General features: G+C 38.5%; 2 protein-coding genes and 1 long non-coding RNA gene across 5 annotated transcripts in view; 1 reads left to right on the forward strand and 2 right to left on the reverse strand.

Annotated features, from left to right (window-relative positions):
* The window catches only part of PLK4 (polo like kinase 4), a 17,790-nt gene continuing 2,816 nt past the window's right edge, over nt 1-14,974 (forward strand). Inside the window, exons 1-13 of one of the 3 annotated variants that reach the window (XR_007507838.1) lie at nt 1-158; nt 867-962; nt 1,772-1,867; nt 1,962-2,076; nt 3,959-4,991; nt 7,070-7,170; nt 8,766-9,136; nt 10,012-10,116; nt 10,517-10,619; nt 11,444-11,593; nt 12,529-12,659; nt 13,413-13,792; nt 13,880-13,948. Coding sequence is in view for 2 of the 3 variants with exons in the window: in XM_049815388.1 (XP_049671345.1) it covers nt 637-702; nt 867-962; nt 1,772-1,867; nt 1,962-2,076; nt 3,959-4,991; nt 7,070-7,170; nt 8,766-9,136; nt 10,012-10,116; nt 10,517-10,619; nt 11,444-11,593; nt 12,529-12,659; nt 13,413-13,504; nt 13,880-14,018 (2,598 nt within the window). In the remaining variant the exon portion in view is untranslated. Of the gene's footprint in view, nt 159-636; nt 703-866; nt 963-1,771; nt 1,868-1,961; nt 2,077-3,958; nt 4,992-7,069; nt 7,171-8,765; nt 9,137-10,011; nt 10,117-10,516; nt 10,620-11,443; nt 11,594-12,528; nt 12,660-13,412; nt 13,793-13,879; nt 14,019-14,974 lie in introns of those variants that run through there. The other 2 variants (XM_049815389.1, XM_049815388.1) reach the window with 2 other exon arrangements.
* On the reverse strand, nt 4,448-10,497 carry LOC126044956 (uncharacterized). Its single transcript, XR_007507842.1, has 3 exons — nt 10,453-10,497; nt 4,886-4,972; nt 4,448-4,535 (listed from the first exon to the last, which is right to left on the reverse strand). It is a non-coding gene; the product is annotated as an uncharacterized LOC126044956 (long non-coding RNA).
* MFSD8 (major facilitator superfamily domain containing 8) overlaps nt 10,540-14,974 on the reverse strand; it is a 22,328-nt gene continuing 17,893 nt past the window's right edge. The window contains exon 13 of the transcript XR_007507840.1: nt 10,540-10,624. The gene's annotated coding sequence lies outside the window, so the exon portion shown is untranslated. The remainder of the gene's footprint in view (nt 10,625-14,974) is intronic.

Raw genomic sequence — 14,974 nt, forward strand, 5'->3', positions numbered from 1 at the left:
AGGGGAGCGGCCGCCGGGCCCGGGATCCAGCAGGCCTGGGCCGAGGCGGGCGATGGAGGGCGCCGTGATGGGGAGCCTAATTCCTGAGAAGAACCCATAGCGGGACCGGGGGAGAGCGGGCCAGCGCCATGGCGACCTGCATCGGCGAGAAAATAGAGGTGCGGAGCCCGGCCCCCTGGCCGGGGCCGCCCCGCCATTTGCCAGTCGGTGGCGGGGAGAGGCCGGGCGGGCGGGCGGGCGGGGGGGGGGGGCCGTGCTTCTCCCGGGAGGTTTATTTGTGGGAGGCGGCCAGCGGGGGGCGCCCCCCAGGGCAGGTCCCCGGCTGGGCGGCCGGGGGAGCCGGCGTAGGGGCTGAACCGGCCGGGACCGGCGTGTCCCCCCCTGGGCCGAGCCGTGAAGCCATGTTTCCTCACCGACAGGGAGGTCGGCTGTGGAAAACTACAGGCGTTCTGTGTTTTTACGGGGCGGGCGGCGGTCGCTCCCCAGCCGCTGCCATAGCAGCGGGAGGCGGGTGTCTGCCGTTCCACGGGAACGGCGGGAGAGACGGCGGGAAGGTGGCCCGGTCCGACCCGACCCCGCCGCGCCAAACCGCCCCGGCCGGCGCCAGTGCAAGCCGGTCGCTGAGCGGAGAGGACGATGCCGTGGGGGGTGCTGCGCGGCCCCGCCGCGGACCGCCGCCGCGCCCCGGAGAGCTCCGTCCAGGTACTCCCCCCCGTCCTCCGGGGGGGCACCTGGGGGTTTGTGCCGGCATTGGGGGGTGTGGGGTCCCTCCATCACTCGGGGGAGGGAGGTGGAAGGGTGTCTGCATCGGGAGAGAGGCTTCAGAGTGGGCTGGGACTGACGGTGGTGATGTGTTCGAGTTGCAGGATTTCAAGGTGGGGAACCTCCTGGGAAAGGGCTCCTTCGCTGGGGTCTACAGAGCAGTATCCCTGAAAACCGGTCTGGAAGTGGCTATCAAAATGGTAAGGCAGCCAGCCGAAGAAGCCTCAGTCTTCTGAGAGACTGAACAAGGGCAAGCCACAACAGGTTGGGCTTCTGTGGTTGGGCATTCGTGCCTGGATGGCTTGTTTGTATGTAACCGATATTTATATTAGTATTTGATCCTGAACGGTGCAGTACAACCAAATAGACGGTATCGATAACTAATAGAAATGCTTACAGCACTATTAAAAGAACGCCAGCTCACATATTCAACATTGGGTGGACAATCAGCCCCGTAATTCTAATTCAGAAATTTGTGACCACAAAAACTTCATTTAGAATCCATGTGGCTGGAGAGGTCCTGGAAAATAAATGTCTTGGAAAAATTTCCCCCACTGCCAGGACAGACGTTGTTAGTCAAAGAAACTTGCACCTCACACGTGTTTTGTCAGATTTACTTAGAATCTGTAATGCTTTATTTTATACTTTATATTATACTTTATGTTAGTTTATGTTTAGCCATCTTTTTAATGTTAACTATATTTAGCATATCTGCCTGGCAAAAGCAGAATTGGGTTTCTCTGCTTCGGTATTTCAGAAATTTTTTTAATTGGTGTTCATATTTAAATGTTAATACTTGTCTACTTTGAGACAGTTGTGTGTTCCTCCATTTATCCATGATACTTGTTCATTAAAAGCATACAGTAGGTTAAACTATGTGAAAACTTGCTTACATTTAGAAGTTTTCAGGCAAACATGCGTTGAACATCTAAAATGTAAAGTTCACTTGAACCTAACATGTACGTAATCAGTGTTCCAGTGCTTTAAAAATATTGTGATCCATTTACAGATAGATAAAAAAGCCATGCACAAGGTTGGAATGGTACAGAGGGTTCAAAATGAGGTGAAAATACATTGTCAGCTAAAGCATCCATCTATAATTGAGGTAAGAATCATGTTTTTGTAGAGAGGACTATACATGTGACTTGCTGTATAGTCTACGAAATTTATTTTAATTTTTTCATTGTTTTATGTTCTAGCTTTACAACTATTTTGAAGATAGCAACTATGTATACCTGATACTTGAGATGTGTCACAATGGTGAAATGAGCAGATACATAAAGAACAGAAAGAAACCCTTTTCGGAAGAAGAAGGTGAGATTTTTTTTTTTTCTGTGTAGCTCTGTTTGCATTAATTATTTGGCTTATTCAGTAAATACTTAATTCTAGTGAAAGGGTAGTTTTATATACCCTGCCATCACTCTGAACCAGTCTGTATATCTTGAAATCTTGTGATAAGTGGTAATCTAGAGATTAATTACTATTACACGTATTCACTTGAATTTCTGTATGCTTTTGTTTCTGTTTATACCATTTTACAGCAGTTTGTGCTATTTGTGGTGTAGAAAAAATAGACAGCGATCTTAGAAGGTAGAGGTAGATAAGTGGTAATCTAGAGATTAATTACTATTACATGTATTCACTTGAATTTCTGTATGCTTTTGTTTCCGTTTATACCATTTTACAGCAGTTTGTGCTATTTGTGGTGTAGAAAAAATAGACAGCGATCTTAGAAGGTAGAGGTATATACAAGGTAGTGCTTACCTTTGTACATAAAAGTATGTTGAAGTATAGGTCAAGACTGGGAAGTTCCACAGAGGAAATCTGGCAGCTTCACATCCACAGATTTGCTTTCTTTGTGGTGCACCTCTTCTCGTCAGTATTACTGTATTACATGTCACCAGTTAGAAAGCCTTCCAGATTATAGTTTACCTTTTGTGGTATCGTTGGAAATATTTACTGTGTTCTAAGGTGTGTGGAAATTAAGATAATGCAGTTAACTATGTTGCTTAAGGGCTGAGTTAGCAAGGAAATATCCAATTTGACACTTCATCTATAATTTTTGAAGGACTGGCAGCTGAGGAGAAATTCTACTATGGTTTTACTTCTGTTTCTTACAGAAGGCACTGAAAATCCTATTTTTCATTGAGAGTTCATTGTCAGAGTAATGCTAAAACTTTTGAATAGTATTTTGAGAAAGAAGTCTTGCAAAAAAGATTAATTTCACTTATGAATTTACTAACTTCATTTTCTTATTGTTGAGAGAGAGGATTTCAGTTAAAATGTGGGCCACTGAAAGCCTAACCAGAACAGTGCAATTAAAAAAAAAAAAAAAAAAAAAAAAGCCAGCTGCAATGTGTAATGTTTGCGGGCACAGCCAAACAAGCTGTTCTGGTTTCAGCCAATCTGGATCAGTGGTTTTTGCCTCTGCTGCTTCCAGACTTACCATGCTGGTCATCTCTTGCACAGTCCTTCCAGTTTACCTGCTTCTCTGTCAGTTTCTAATCTAATTCTGTGAAACTATTACAGATACGGATTTTTCAGAACTGTTTTTAAAATTGCTGTAATTGCAACATCATAATAAATGATGCTGTTTCAGCCTGGATGAGTTTTTGTTACTCCTGCTGTAAGCTAAAACTCTTGAATATTCCCTGAATTTCTAATGTAATGCAAGAGAAAGGCTGTCCCAACTTCGTCAACGTAGAAGTTTTTGAGAAATTGGAGTACTACTAGCCTTGCCAGTTTGCTAATAATGATAAATATCATCCAAATTGTCTCTTATATCCTATAATCTGCACATAGTGAAGCTGCTTGATTTCATGCATTTGCTGTTTCTGAAAGTGAGGAGCAACGGAACTTTTTAAAAAATTCTTAAGAACCCAATTTTAAAAAGTTTAGGCCAATTGAAAACATTTCCAGTCCTGTTTACTTCATCCTGTTAGCAAAGAAAAAAATCTGACTATTGCTTTAGAGAACATTTTTTATGAACTTAGAACACAGTCATGCCATATTGCTTAAAGCAAAAAGCAGAGTTAATTCCAATCTCATTAGCATGACACTTAAACATCCTTGTAACATCCCCATTATTTAAAAAAAAAAAAAAAAGGCAAGACCAATAGCAGACTTCATAGTTGTGAAAATAACAACTTTCTGATTTCAATTTATGGCTAAATCATCTGGTTTTGTGTTTTGACAGCTCGACACTTCTTGCATCAAATTATCACGGGTATGCTGTATCTTCATTCTCATGGAATACTGCACCGCGACCTCACCCTTTCTAATATCTTACTCACCAATAATATGAATGTCAAGATTGCTGATTTTGGACTAGCAACTCAGCTGAAAATGCCTCACGAAAAGCATTACACCATGTGTGGAACTCCAAATTACATTTCTCCAGAGATAGCCACAAGGAGTCCACATGGACTTGAATCTGATGTATGGTCTTTGGGTTGTATGTTTTACACTCTTCTTATTGGAAAGCCACCTTTTGACACTGACACAGTCAAGAACACACTGAATAAAGTAGTATTAGCAGACTATGAAATGCCAGCCTTTTTATCAAGAGAGGCACAAGACCTTATACATAGGTTACTTCGCAAAAATCCAGCAGATCGCTTGAGTCTTTCCTCCGTGTTGGATCATCCTTTTATGTCCAGGTGTAGCTCTGCACGGAGTAAAGATTCGGGAACTTCAGAAGATTCCATGGACAGTGGAAATGCTACCATCTCTACAACCTTCACAGGCTCTTCCAGCATCAGTACCAGTGGTTGCTTGAAGGAAAAGAAGAAGCTGTTGGTTGGACAGCCGCTCCCAAATAAAATAACTTTTTTTCCTAAAAACAAGAATTCCACTAATACTTCATCGGTAGATGGAAGCGGTTCTTTTGATCAGTGGGGAATTCAGGGAAAAGAAATTGGCATAACCGGCAGGGGAAGAACCATGCAACTTGCTGAAGAGAGACCACATTCACGCTACCTCCGAAGAGCCCACTCTTCAGATAGGTCTGGCACATCCCATAGTCAGACTCAAGGCATATCAAATATTGTTGAGAGATGTCACTCTATGGAACTGCTTTCTAAGCCTAAAGTAGGAACAAGGGAAAATACAGAATGCTTTTCACCTGTGAACAGCTATACTGACATAGGAGAAATATTTAAGGAGAAAACTTCTAGTAGCTCTGGTTCTTTCGAAGGGCAAATATCTCCACCTGTAAAAGATCAACCACAGTAAGAATCGGTTTTTATTAAGATGAAATTCAGAGCTGCCTTATGTTAAATGCATGATTTTTTTCCTGTAACTGAGCTGTAGTAAGTGTCCAGAGTCTCTACACTTGTAGCTTGAATACCAAATAGGAGAGGGTGATAGTTGATGCTGTTGCTATGTAGAGGTTTACCTCCCCACTGTCCCTCTTTTAAAGTTCATAGATGCAGTGCATCAGCTAGCTAGATTGTAGCTTTTATTTATCCTGGTAATACTCTATTATTGACTTATTTCCATGTGCAGCAAGTTGAGTATTTTTTTCCCCACGGTAACTGCAGTAGAGAGCCTTGCTAATTGTTCTTTGTAGAACAGACATAGACTAGGGTAGAAGGCATTCAGGGTGTGATTACCAACACTTTTACTTGCTGCTCTGGTTTTGGTTTTCTTTTTCTGTTATGCTTCAACAAGATAAAGGAAAAAAACCCAACCACAGATTAAGTACAAGATTAGATGATGGATTATAAAACTGGTGTACCAGAAAGGAAAATAACACTCAAAGATAACTATCTGAAACTTATTCCTGTCTTTAGTTGTAGTTTCTGGGTGAAAATCCTGGCTTCCTTCTATATACATTGATGGACTGCCCCAGCTGATACAAACCAACTCAGGTGCCAAATCTACAAGGGATGCTAGGATGTTTTCTGTGTTGTTGGAGGCCTCATCATTGACTTCTGTGCACTGCTATGCAACAAGAGCCCTCCTTTGTGATAAACTTAATCTGTCTGTGCTCAGAAGTTTGCTTTGTCTTTGCAGAATATCAAAGAGCACTTTCCTATTTTAATATAAGGACTGTTGCCTATCTTAGTTCTTGCATTTCTCTCCACATTAAGAAGTGGCAACTTTGTGTGATAGTTTCATATGCTTTTCTTTTTGCAAATCAGTTCAGGGAAAATGCAAATGAGGACTTTGCCCTATAGAAAAAGTAAATGTAGTAAGAGGTTTTTCTTGACTATTGGGAAGTGTTTGACATAAGTCTCTGTTCAGCAAGTTCAATGGGCATGTGCATTCTTTCTAGTTTGAGAAATGTTTGTTGAATCAAAAAAGAAGGGATTTATGCAAATGTTAACGTAATGCTTGTATTCCCCATGACTTCATAATGACATGCTGAATGTAAATGGGACAGAATATTAATATGAGTGTGGAGATTAACTGAATGGTTACTACTTTTTTTATGTGGTTGATTATAGGAGAGCTTCTTAAATCTATAGTTAGCCTGCACAGCAATCTTAAATGCAAGGTTCAAAGACTGAAATTAGATGCTTATATTCTGAGGGGTGGGGTTTTTGTGATCACTGAGTCCTTGCTAATGCTAAAGTAGAGATCATCACAAAAAGAAAGTACAGACAGGTACAGGCTATAGAGACAGAAAACCTCCCAGGAACTTAGTGTCAATTTACAACAGATCAGTGATTCTGCTGTAACTGTTTGTGTGTATTCTTTATTCTTCAGCATGTGGATTATACCTTGAGTTCACCTGTGGCTACGTATATGTCATTTTCTAAAAAGCTGGTAAAAATTGTTATAATCTTTGGGATTTACAGTATTTTATATGAACTCAAATTATTTTAGGTGGTAAGATTGCCTACATATTTCAGCTGCGTATTTGTTACGCTGAATGAGATCCACTGGGGTTATGGTCATCATCCCTGTGTCTTCTCTGAGGTTGTTTCCTATACTGTGAATTAAGAACCATGTGTAAGAACAGCCACTGCTGGAAGCAGCCAGTGATGGCTGTTTTTATCAATGGCTCTTTTTATTCATATATGTCAGTTCCAAGAGTCTACTAGTGAGTGCTAACAGGCTTAAATCGTTAGGAATAACTTCTTATTCCTTTTGGAAACAGTATTTTTTTTTTTAATGCTTTAACCAATGAACATTCCCCATGAAAAAAGAAGCATGTTCTAAGCTGTCTAGAGCTGTGAAATGCTACCTGCATTTCTTAAATGTTCTAAAAGTGTTGTGGTTTCTGCAGCTGTAACGTAACTGTTGTTGTGCAAGTGTCTTTGATGTAATATTGATTACATGTGTAACTTTTATTTTGCAGCTCAAATTATCTCTGCCCAGTGAAGCCCCAGGTTGGTTTGTTAGAGCAGAAGTCCCAGGCTGAAACAATGCAGCAGTGGCTTGGAAGCATGCAAACAATTGGTGTGTAACTAATCAGTTGTACGTTTTTTGCACTCAAGTTGGAGTAGTGACTTTTTTTAACAATTTTTGTGGGTTTTTCTATATTTTATTTCTTTAAACTTGTGACAGAAGGGGTATTTGTATGGCCAAGTAACTGTGATACCAGAGCTGGGATCATAAATAACAGCGACTGGATGTTAACAGAGGCTACTGCAGGCAGACTTTTTTTCTCAATTAAAAGCATGGAAGACCCTAAACTGACTTGTCACTGTAAAAAATTGACACAGATACTGAAACGGGCAAAATGGTTTCCAGCGTTGCTAATCTGTAGTATCATTCTTAAGCAAGAAATATTCCATTGAAAACATTGCTTTGTTTTCTCTTTTGGATTAAGCTGTAATGTTTTAGTTTCCTGAGATAGGAATTAATTTCAGAAGAATTTGTAGTTAGTGTTCCTCTTAAGCTGTTGGGCTAGTATAATAAACTGTATGTAACCGCTTTCATAAGCGTGAAGAAAGTGTACATTGGATTTGAATACTAAGCTTTCTAAAATTGAGGTAATTATCTCCTTCTAGTATTTTAGAAAAAAAAAAAAAAAAGGAAAACACAATTCTAGAACCTGCCATAATTAGTCAGTTGTGACCTGAAATGTGTAAGTATAAATATGTAACAAAAGATTGGCAGGTGACTCAAAAAGGCCGTTAATTTAGTTGTGCAAATACACCTCAAGAGAAAATGGGACCTCAGTGAATGAGAGATAATGAGGCTGCAGAAGGAGGGGTGGAGGAAAGGTAAAAAGACACAGAAGGGAAGGAGGTGTTTTTTGTCATGCATCATGTTACATCTTTTACAAATAATGTAATTTAATCATAAAACTAAATCACAAATCCATTCTAGCTTTTTTTTATTTTGATATTACTGGACTCCTTCCCTTCCTGTCTACAGGGAATTGGAATCATATGACATATGGTCTGAATAATCCTATTGAATTTTTGATCCCTTCTCAACTGTTCTGCAACATGGCAGGAGGAGGGAATTACTTGTGTGGGTGAGGCGAAAGTTGATCAAGGGCTTAAATATCAAAACTGGGGAAGCAGTTATAGGAAGTTTAAATACAAAAATAGTTTTTTGTATTTTAACAAGTGACTGGAAATAAAACAAGGGGTTTGAACTGTGAATTTTTAACATCTTGAGTACTAAAACCTCTGCTTGATGCTGAAACAGTAGTTAATCTGAAACTTAGATGAAACTTGGTGCTAGTGGTTATCTGAATGGCAAATAAACTGTGTTTCAACAAATTCTTGTTTAAGTATCTATTTGAAATCTTAGTATTTTGTTTATTGAAGGCCATCATAACTGAAATCTAGTAACCTATTTTAAGGTTCTATATAATCTAGTAATCTATTTTAAGTAGCACTGCTATTTTGTTAGCACATGTATTGATTGGTACTAAAGTTGTAGCCTAATGCTTTGGACTGAGGATTGAAGAAATGCTGTTCTGCACTTCAATAAGCCTTCTAGGATGATACTTTGAAAAGCTTTTAAAAACATAATAGCATTTTTTTCTTCTGACTGTGACTCTTTGAATCTACAATATACTTTTATTATGCTTTCAGTTCCACTGAGACCACCTGCAGACCTAACTGGCAACACTAATGCACATGGGGGTTTTCGGTATCTGGATGTGCAGCAAGATGTATCAAGAAATGCATGGAACACCTTAAAAGATATCAGGAATCATGATGCATCCATGGACTGTTCACATTCTTTGAACCAGAGAAACCCAAAGAAATACCTCCCCGGAGTTCTCTGCAAATCTGAGAAAATTCAACCATCTTCTACATGTGGCCTTTGGTCAACTTCAGAACAAAACCAAACATGGGGCAAAGAACCACCAGCACATCAGAAACCTACACTGCGAAGTATAGTGTCACCTCTCAACGCTCACAGACTAAAACCAATCCGGCAAAAAACAAAAAATGCAGTGGTACGTATCAGCTCTTAAAATGGAAACAACTCAAGAATTAAATATAGTGTGACTATCTCTTAAAAATCACTTGGTAAATCAGAAGCATTTGTATTTAGAAAAGTTCATCCATAGTCATTTAATTTCAAGTCCTGTTAGTAAGATGCATCTTGCTTTTTGTATATGGAATGCTTGTGGTCGCTTCCTGCAAGTAGTGACATGGCATTGCTTTTAGCTGACAAGCAGAGAAGCTGTAGGTAGGCGTAACAAATATTAAGTGCACATATACTTTTTACGGTTCTAAAACTCTGTACTGCTTAGCTATACAGTTGACATAGTTAAAATCTTAAATGTAAACAGATCAAACACTTTTACAGATTAGATAAATAACTGGATTAGAAATGAAAACAATCTTGCTCTCAAGTAAAAACTTTAATATTTTTCTTATAGTGCTGCTTTTTCCCAGTGTTGTGGGTGGGAAAGCAAAACAAATTCCATTAATCCTTACTGATCATATAAATTTTCTGGTTGGTTTGTTCCTGGTATCACCCTTGTGTTCCTTTTCTTATGGTCCTGCTCATCCTGTCGTGTTTCCTCCTGCCCCCAATTTGTTTTTTTAAAAAAGAACATAATAGAGCTGACCTGTCATTGTTTGATTTGTCACTTAAGAAACCACACCCTCACTGACCAGGCTTATAACCTTCAGTCGTGTTGAAGAAGTGTTCTGTTTGAATAGCATTAATAGCAAAATTTACTGTAATAAGCATTTATAAGTTTGCAGTGCATTCGAGGAAGAAGAAAACCTTTTTTAAAAGCATTTGTGGAATGCAATGATATCTTATCTTGCCAGAAAGTAAAGGTCTTTTTGTTTCACTTGTATATTTAATATATTTTAGGTGAGCATTCTAGATACTGGGGAAGTGTGTATGGAGTTTCTAAAAGAACACCACTTGCAAGAGCTTGTGAAAGAAGTTCTCAGAATATCTTGTGATGGAAATGTGGTGAGTATGTTTTCAGTTTCTTCACTGTTGTATAAAGGGCTTAGAGCATTCTGTTGTTTCAGAGGTTTTTTTGCATTTGCATTTAAGTGATTATTTGTTTGGAAGTGCAATGTTTCCATATGCATAGCTGTAAAATTCTCCCCCCTGACACCCCCCCCCATAAGTACAGCCATACAAATATAGGTAGCAAGCAATTACTTAAGAGCAGATTTGGACTTGACTTTTGGAATAGGTGAAGTATTGTTGAAAAACTGCTGCTGTTAAAGAATTACTTAGAGGAATAGAGTGTTCATGGTAAATTACAGTAAGTAATTCAACTGTGACTTATTTCCATACCTGCTAAAAGTAGGGAGTGCTGTAGTAAGAGGCAACTGTAAACACATTTTTTCCCTTTTTGTAGATTGCAGTTTATCATCCAAATGAAGGAAGAGGTTTCCTTCTTGATGACAGACCTCCTGCTCCTCCTGAAGACATCTGCATGTATGATTTTGACAACTTGCCAGGTAACCTGAAATTTATTTTAAAATTATGATTATTAATGTGATTAAGTGAATCTTGTTTGAGACTTCTTAGCTTTTAGCCACTACTTTTCAGATAACTGTGAAGATAAAACTCCTTTCAGAATAAGAGTCAAACTACAGTTTAACTGGAAACTGTATTTTGAAACTTCACAAGAAAGCCTAAACCTACAGGTCTTAATTAATTTTTTGTGGAAGTTACAAGGAGTCACCTACCCCTTTACAAGGTAGCGTACTAAAATTAAAGCTTTCATAATCTTCTCCTTGTTCATATTGGAAGCTGTTTAAATACGAGTGGAAGAAATATTGTCAGGTCATTTTTTAAAACAGCAACTTTACTTCGTGCTTCCTAATACTCATAACTTGGGGAGGAAGGGGAAAAAATACATACTTTAAAGTGTTGACAGAATATTTAATGTAAACAGCTGAAGAAAAAATATAAGCTAACTGTAAGGTTTTAAGAGACAAGCAGACCTCTCTACTAATTAGAGATCAAAGACAGGTTTCACCTAAAGCCAGGAAGCCAGCTGGACCACGATATCTAGTTAAACAGTATATGCAGCACTTTACTATGTTGTTCAGGTTCTGAATTATGTTCACTGAAGCTATTCAAGTGAAGCTGTTGAAGACGCACACTTTTCTAAACGTTGGTGGAAATAAGTCGCTTTCTTTGAACATAATTCCGTTAACTACTTAAATATTACTTATAACCTTCAGCTATCAAATATGTATTTTAAATTACTTCAAGGGGGTGCACAGTGTTTAATCTGATGACTTTTTGGTAAAGGTTTTTAAATTTTCTTTTGTAGAAAAGTACTGGAAAAAATACCAGTATGCAGCCAAGTTTGTGCAGTTGGTAAGAACAAAAACCCCCAAAGTTACGTTCTATACAAGATATGCCAAGTGCATGTTGATGGAAAATTCACCCACTGCAGATGTTGAAATTTGTTTTTATGATGGTATGTATTCATTTTTGCAATTATGCAATTAGTTATATCATGTTATTAAAGCTGCACTAAAATATTGCCAAACACTAAACAATGAACACTTCAGGTTGAAGAAAATACTAGAAACTTTTTTTGCCATTCTGCCTTTATTCTAGCACTAGGAGATCAGTTTATTATTCATTAGTTCCTTCCTGATACCTTCTTCAGGGAGTACATGTTGCAAAAGTGTTATTTAAATTATGCTTTGTTTTTATTGATGAGCTCTTCTTTGCATCTACATTTGATAGTCAACCTACTTAGTGAAAGGTGTGTCCCTACTCCAAGCTTTCCATTAACTGAGGTAATAGTATTACGAAGAACACTCGCTCGAGATAGCAGTTGGCTGCCTTTTCCAACTACCCTTCATAAACTAGACTGCACTGATGATTGTTTTCTCACTATAGACTACTGTCAACTAGTTTGATTTGCCACACATATAGATATACCCCAACAGAATTTATGAAAAAAAAAAAAAAAAAAAAAAAAAAGACTTAACAGCTTTGTGATTCAGTGTGGAACTGCTATTGAAAGAACGGGCACCTTTTTTAAAACCATACTGAGATACTAGTAGAGCCTAATTAACCAATCTTTGGCGATACTGTTAGAGATGTTAATTTTGTCTCAGATTAATGTCTAGAAAGGCTGTTAAGATCTGTAATAAATGCATTATTCAGCCCATTTAAGTAGTGATGTTTGGCCATAGAGGGGATTCTGTTAATACCACAGTTGCAATTTAAGTGGCTTTTTATTTCTGCTAGACATAGAGCTCATGCAGGAGTGGTTTTATTCTTGCAGTAATTAAGTCAGTGAGATACACTTCAGTAGAGTAGAATGTAATGGCAGAAATCTGTATTTCATAGATGCTGGTATGTTACACAGTTCACACTAGAAATTTTTACTTTTTACAGGAGCAAAGATACACAAGACAGCTGGTGTAACTCGCGTGATTGAAAAATCAGGGAAGTCCTTCACTTTGAAAGGAGAAAACGAAACGGGTTTGAAGAAGGAAATACAAGCTTATATGGATCATGCAAATGAGGTAAACTTTTATATAGACCTTTTCTTGTGCAAAGCAACCTTCTGAAAAATCAGTTTCTCTTTCACAAATGTGCTTTCAATGTTGCTTTTCGTATTTTTCATTACACTAGTAAGGAGGGATGATAAAGTGTTTTTTGGAAGAGCAAATATCACCATAGAGGTAGCAGTAACAATGCCTCACAATGAAGACTGTTAGAGGAAATTCTTACTAGTATGTAAAGCAGGTTTGCCTGTATGGTGAAAGGATTAAAAAGAACAGTTGAAGCTGCTTTATACAAGTTTTAACCCGCCCCCCCCTCCAAAAAAAGCCAAACCAAAAAAACCACAAAACATAGAAACCTGCCAGGTGTTTAACTGGCCTTCCTGCTGTACTTTCTTGTTTCATGTCACCCAATTGGCAGTCACAAGTAATTTTTTGTCTATGAACTTAGGAAGCAGTAAAAATATAGTACAAAATTCTGTTCTGTTATTTTCTGGAAGAGATTTCAGGGGTGTTCTAGACCCTCATCTAGTCCTGCTAAAAGGGGAGAAGATGTGATTAAGAGCTTAATTCCAGATGTGCTGAAGTTAAGATGGAATCTTGCTGTAGTATAGATTTTTGAATTGCCTCCATGGTATATGAGTGCAGCTATAATCGATATTCAGTACCATTGAAAAAAATTTCCTTGTGTAGGCTCACCTGCCACACTAAACATGTATGAAATAGTTATACTGTTCTCAGTTAAAAACTTTAAGAAGCTTCTTCTAATTCCAGGGACATCGTATATGCCTTGCACTGGAATCTGCTGTCTTGGAAGAAGAAAAAAGGAGTGCAAGTGTTCCATTTTTTCCAATAATTGTTGGAAGGTAGTATCTTTCACCTGAAAATACTTACGCATTTGAATATTCCTACTAAGCAACCTTATGCAGGATGTTTGCAGAAGCCAGGGTTGCTTAACAGAGGCTCACAGTCATTAGCAAGATAAATATTAACTTGATAGCATGTATGAACACCTTATTTTGGACTTGCAAAGCCTCCTTTGATGCTAGGACAACATACAGTTGTGGATTTAGACTAAACCAGGCTAACAATTAGCATGTGTAAAAACAATTCTGCAGAAGACCAGTGCCATCAAGTGCTTTGTACAGTCCATGGTAAGCTAAGGGAAAAGCTATGTCTCCTCACTTGTTCTAGTCCCTTTTGGACAGACCTTTTCCCAATTTGTCTTATTATTTTTCCAGAAAACCTGGCATTACTGAATCGCCACAGGCTGTAGTACCTCCACTGTTGGACAACACAAACTGTTCAAAAGAAGTTATGGCACTGGATAGAAATATAGCTGTCGGTTCTACTCCAGTTCAGATGCCAAACTGTACTCCTGTAAGTACACAAGAACATACAGTGGAGACTACTCTCCAGTAGGAATTCAAATATTGCTGTTTTATTTGAACTAATGGAATTACATTTGTATGGACATAAGCTTTTATTAGCCATTTGTGAGCATATTGACTAGAATTGTTGATTTTTATTTTAGCTAACTTTTGATATCTGGATTTAAGATAATATGAACAATCAAAATCCTCCAAAACTTTACCACAAATGCCTCCTGGGAAGATAGTTTTAAAGTTGCTTACTCATGTTATACAGCACAGTCTTCAGTTTGTTTTGGAGAGCTCTGATGTGCCCTCAGGCCTTCTTTATAGTGAATGGTAGTCACAAATGATATTAGCATTTGAGGCTATTGTTCTGAAATGATCAAGTGTTAGTGTGTGTTTAAAAAAAAAAGTGCAAGCATAAATGTATTTATATGTATAGCCAACAAGGCTTTGTGTGCGATTTCATCTAGCTTGTTTAAAAGACCCACCGTGCTTCAATTCCTGCATCACAGCCCTGATAAAATTTCCCCAGCTGACTGAATGATATGGGGGTCCTGGCATGCTGAGTCTGTATCATCTGAACTTTGAATTTACATGGGTCTGCATCTCTTTGATTGTGTAGCACATGTCCTTAGTGCAGGATCTGCTTGACTAGAATGAACCTGGCAACAAAAATTCCTTAGGGCTTCAGTACTAGTGTCAATTTTTTACACTGACTTAAGGTTACCCATCACCAGAGTTCTAACTTGAGGGTTCAGCATTCAAACTCATTTTTTGTTTGACATACAGCACTTTCACTGTTTGCTTTCTCTTCTGAAGTATGTACTTCTAAGGAAAACACCACAATATCTGGTTGACTTGCTGTGTTACTCTTGACTTTTTTTGTCAGTTTGTTTATACTTGAACTAGGTCTGTATATCCTGAGGTGCAGCTTGTTGTTTCTTTCAGGTTCCTGTAATT

Source organism: Accipiter gentilis, chromosome 12 (assembly GCF_929443795.1).
Source record: "Accipiter gentilis chromosome 12, bAccGen1.1, whole genome shotgun sequence".
Taxonomy (NCBI): domain Eukaryota; kingdom Metazoa; phylum Chordata; class Aves; order Accipitriformes; family Accipitridae; genus Astur; species Astur gentilis.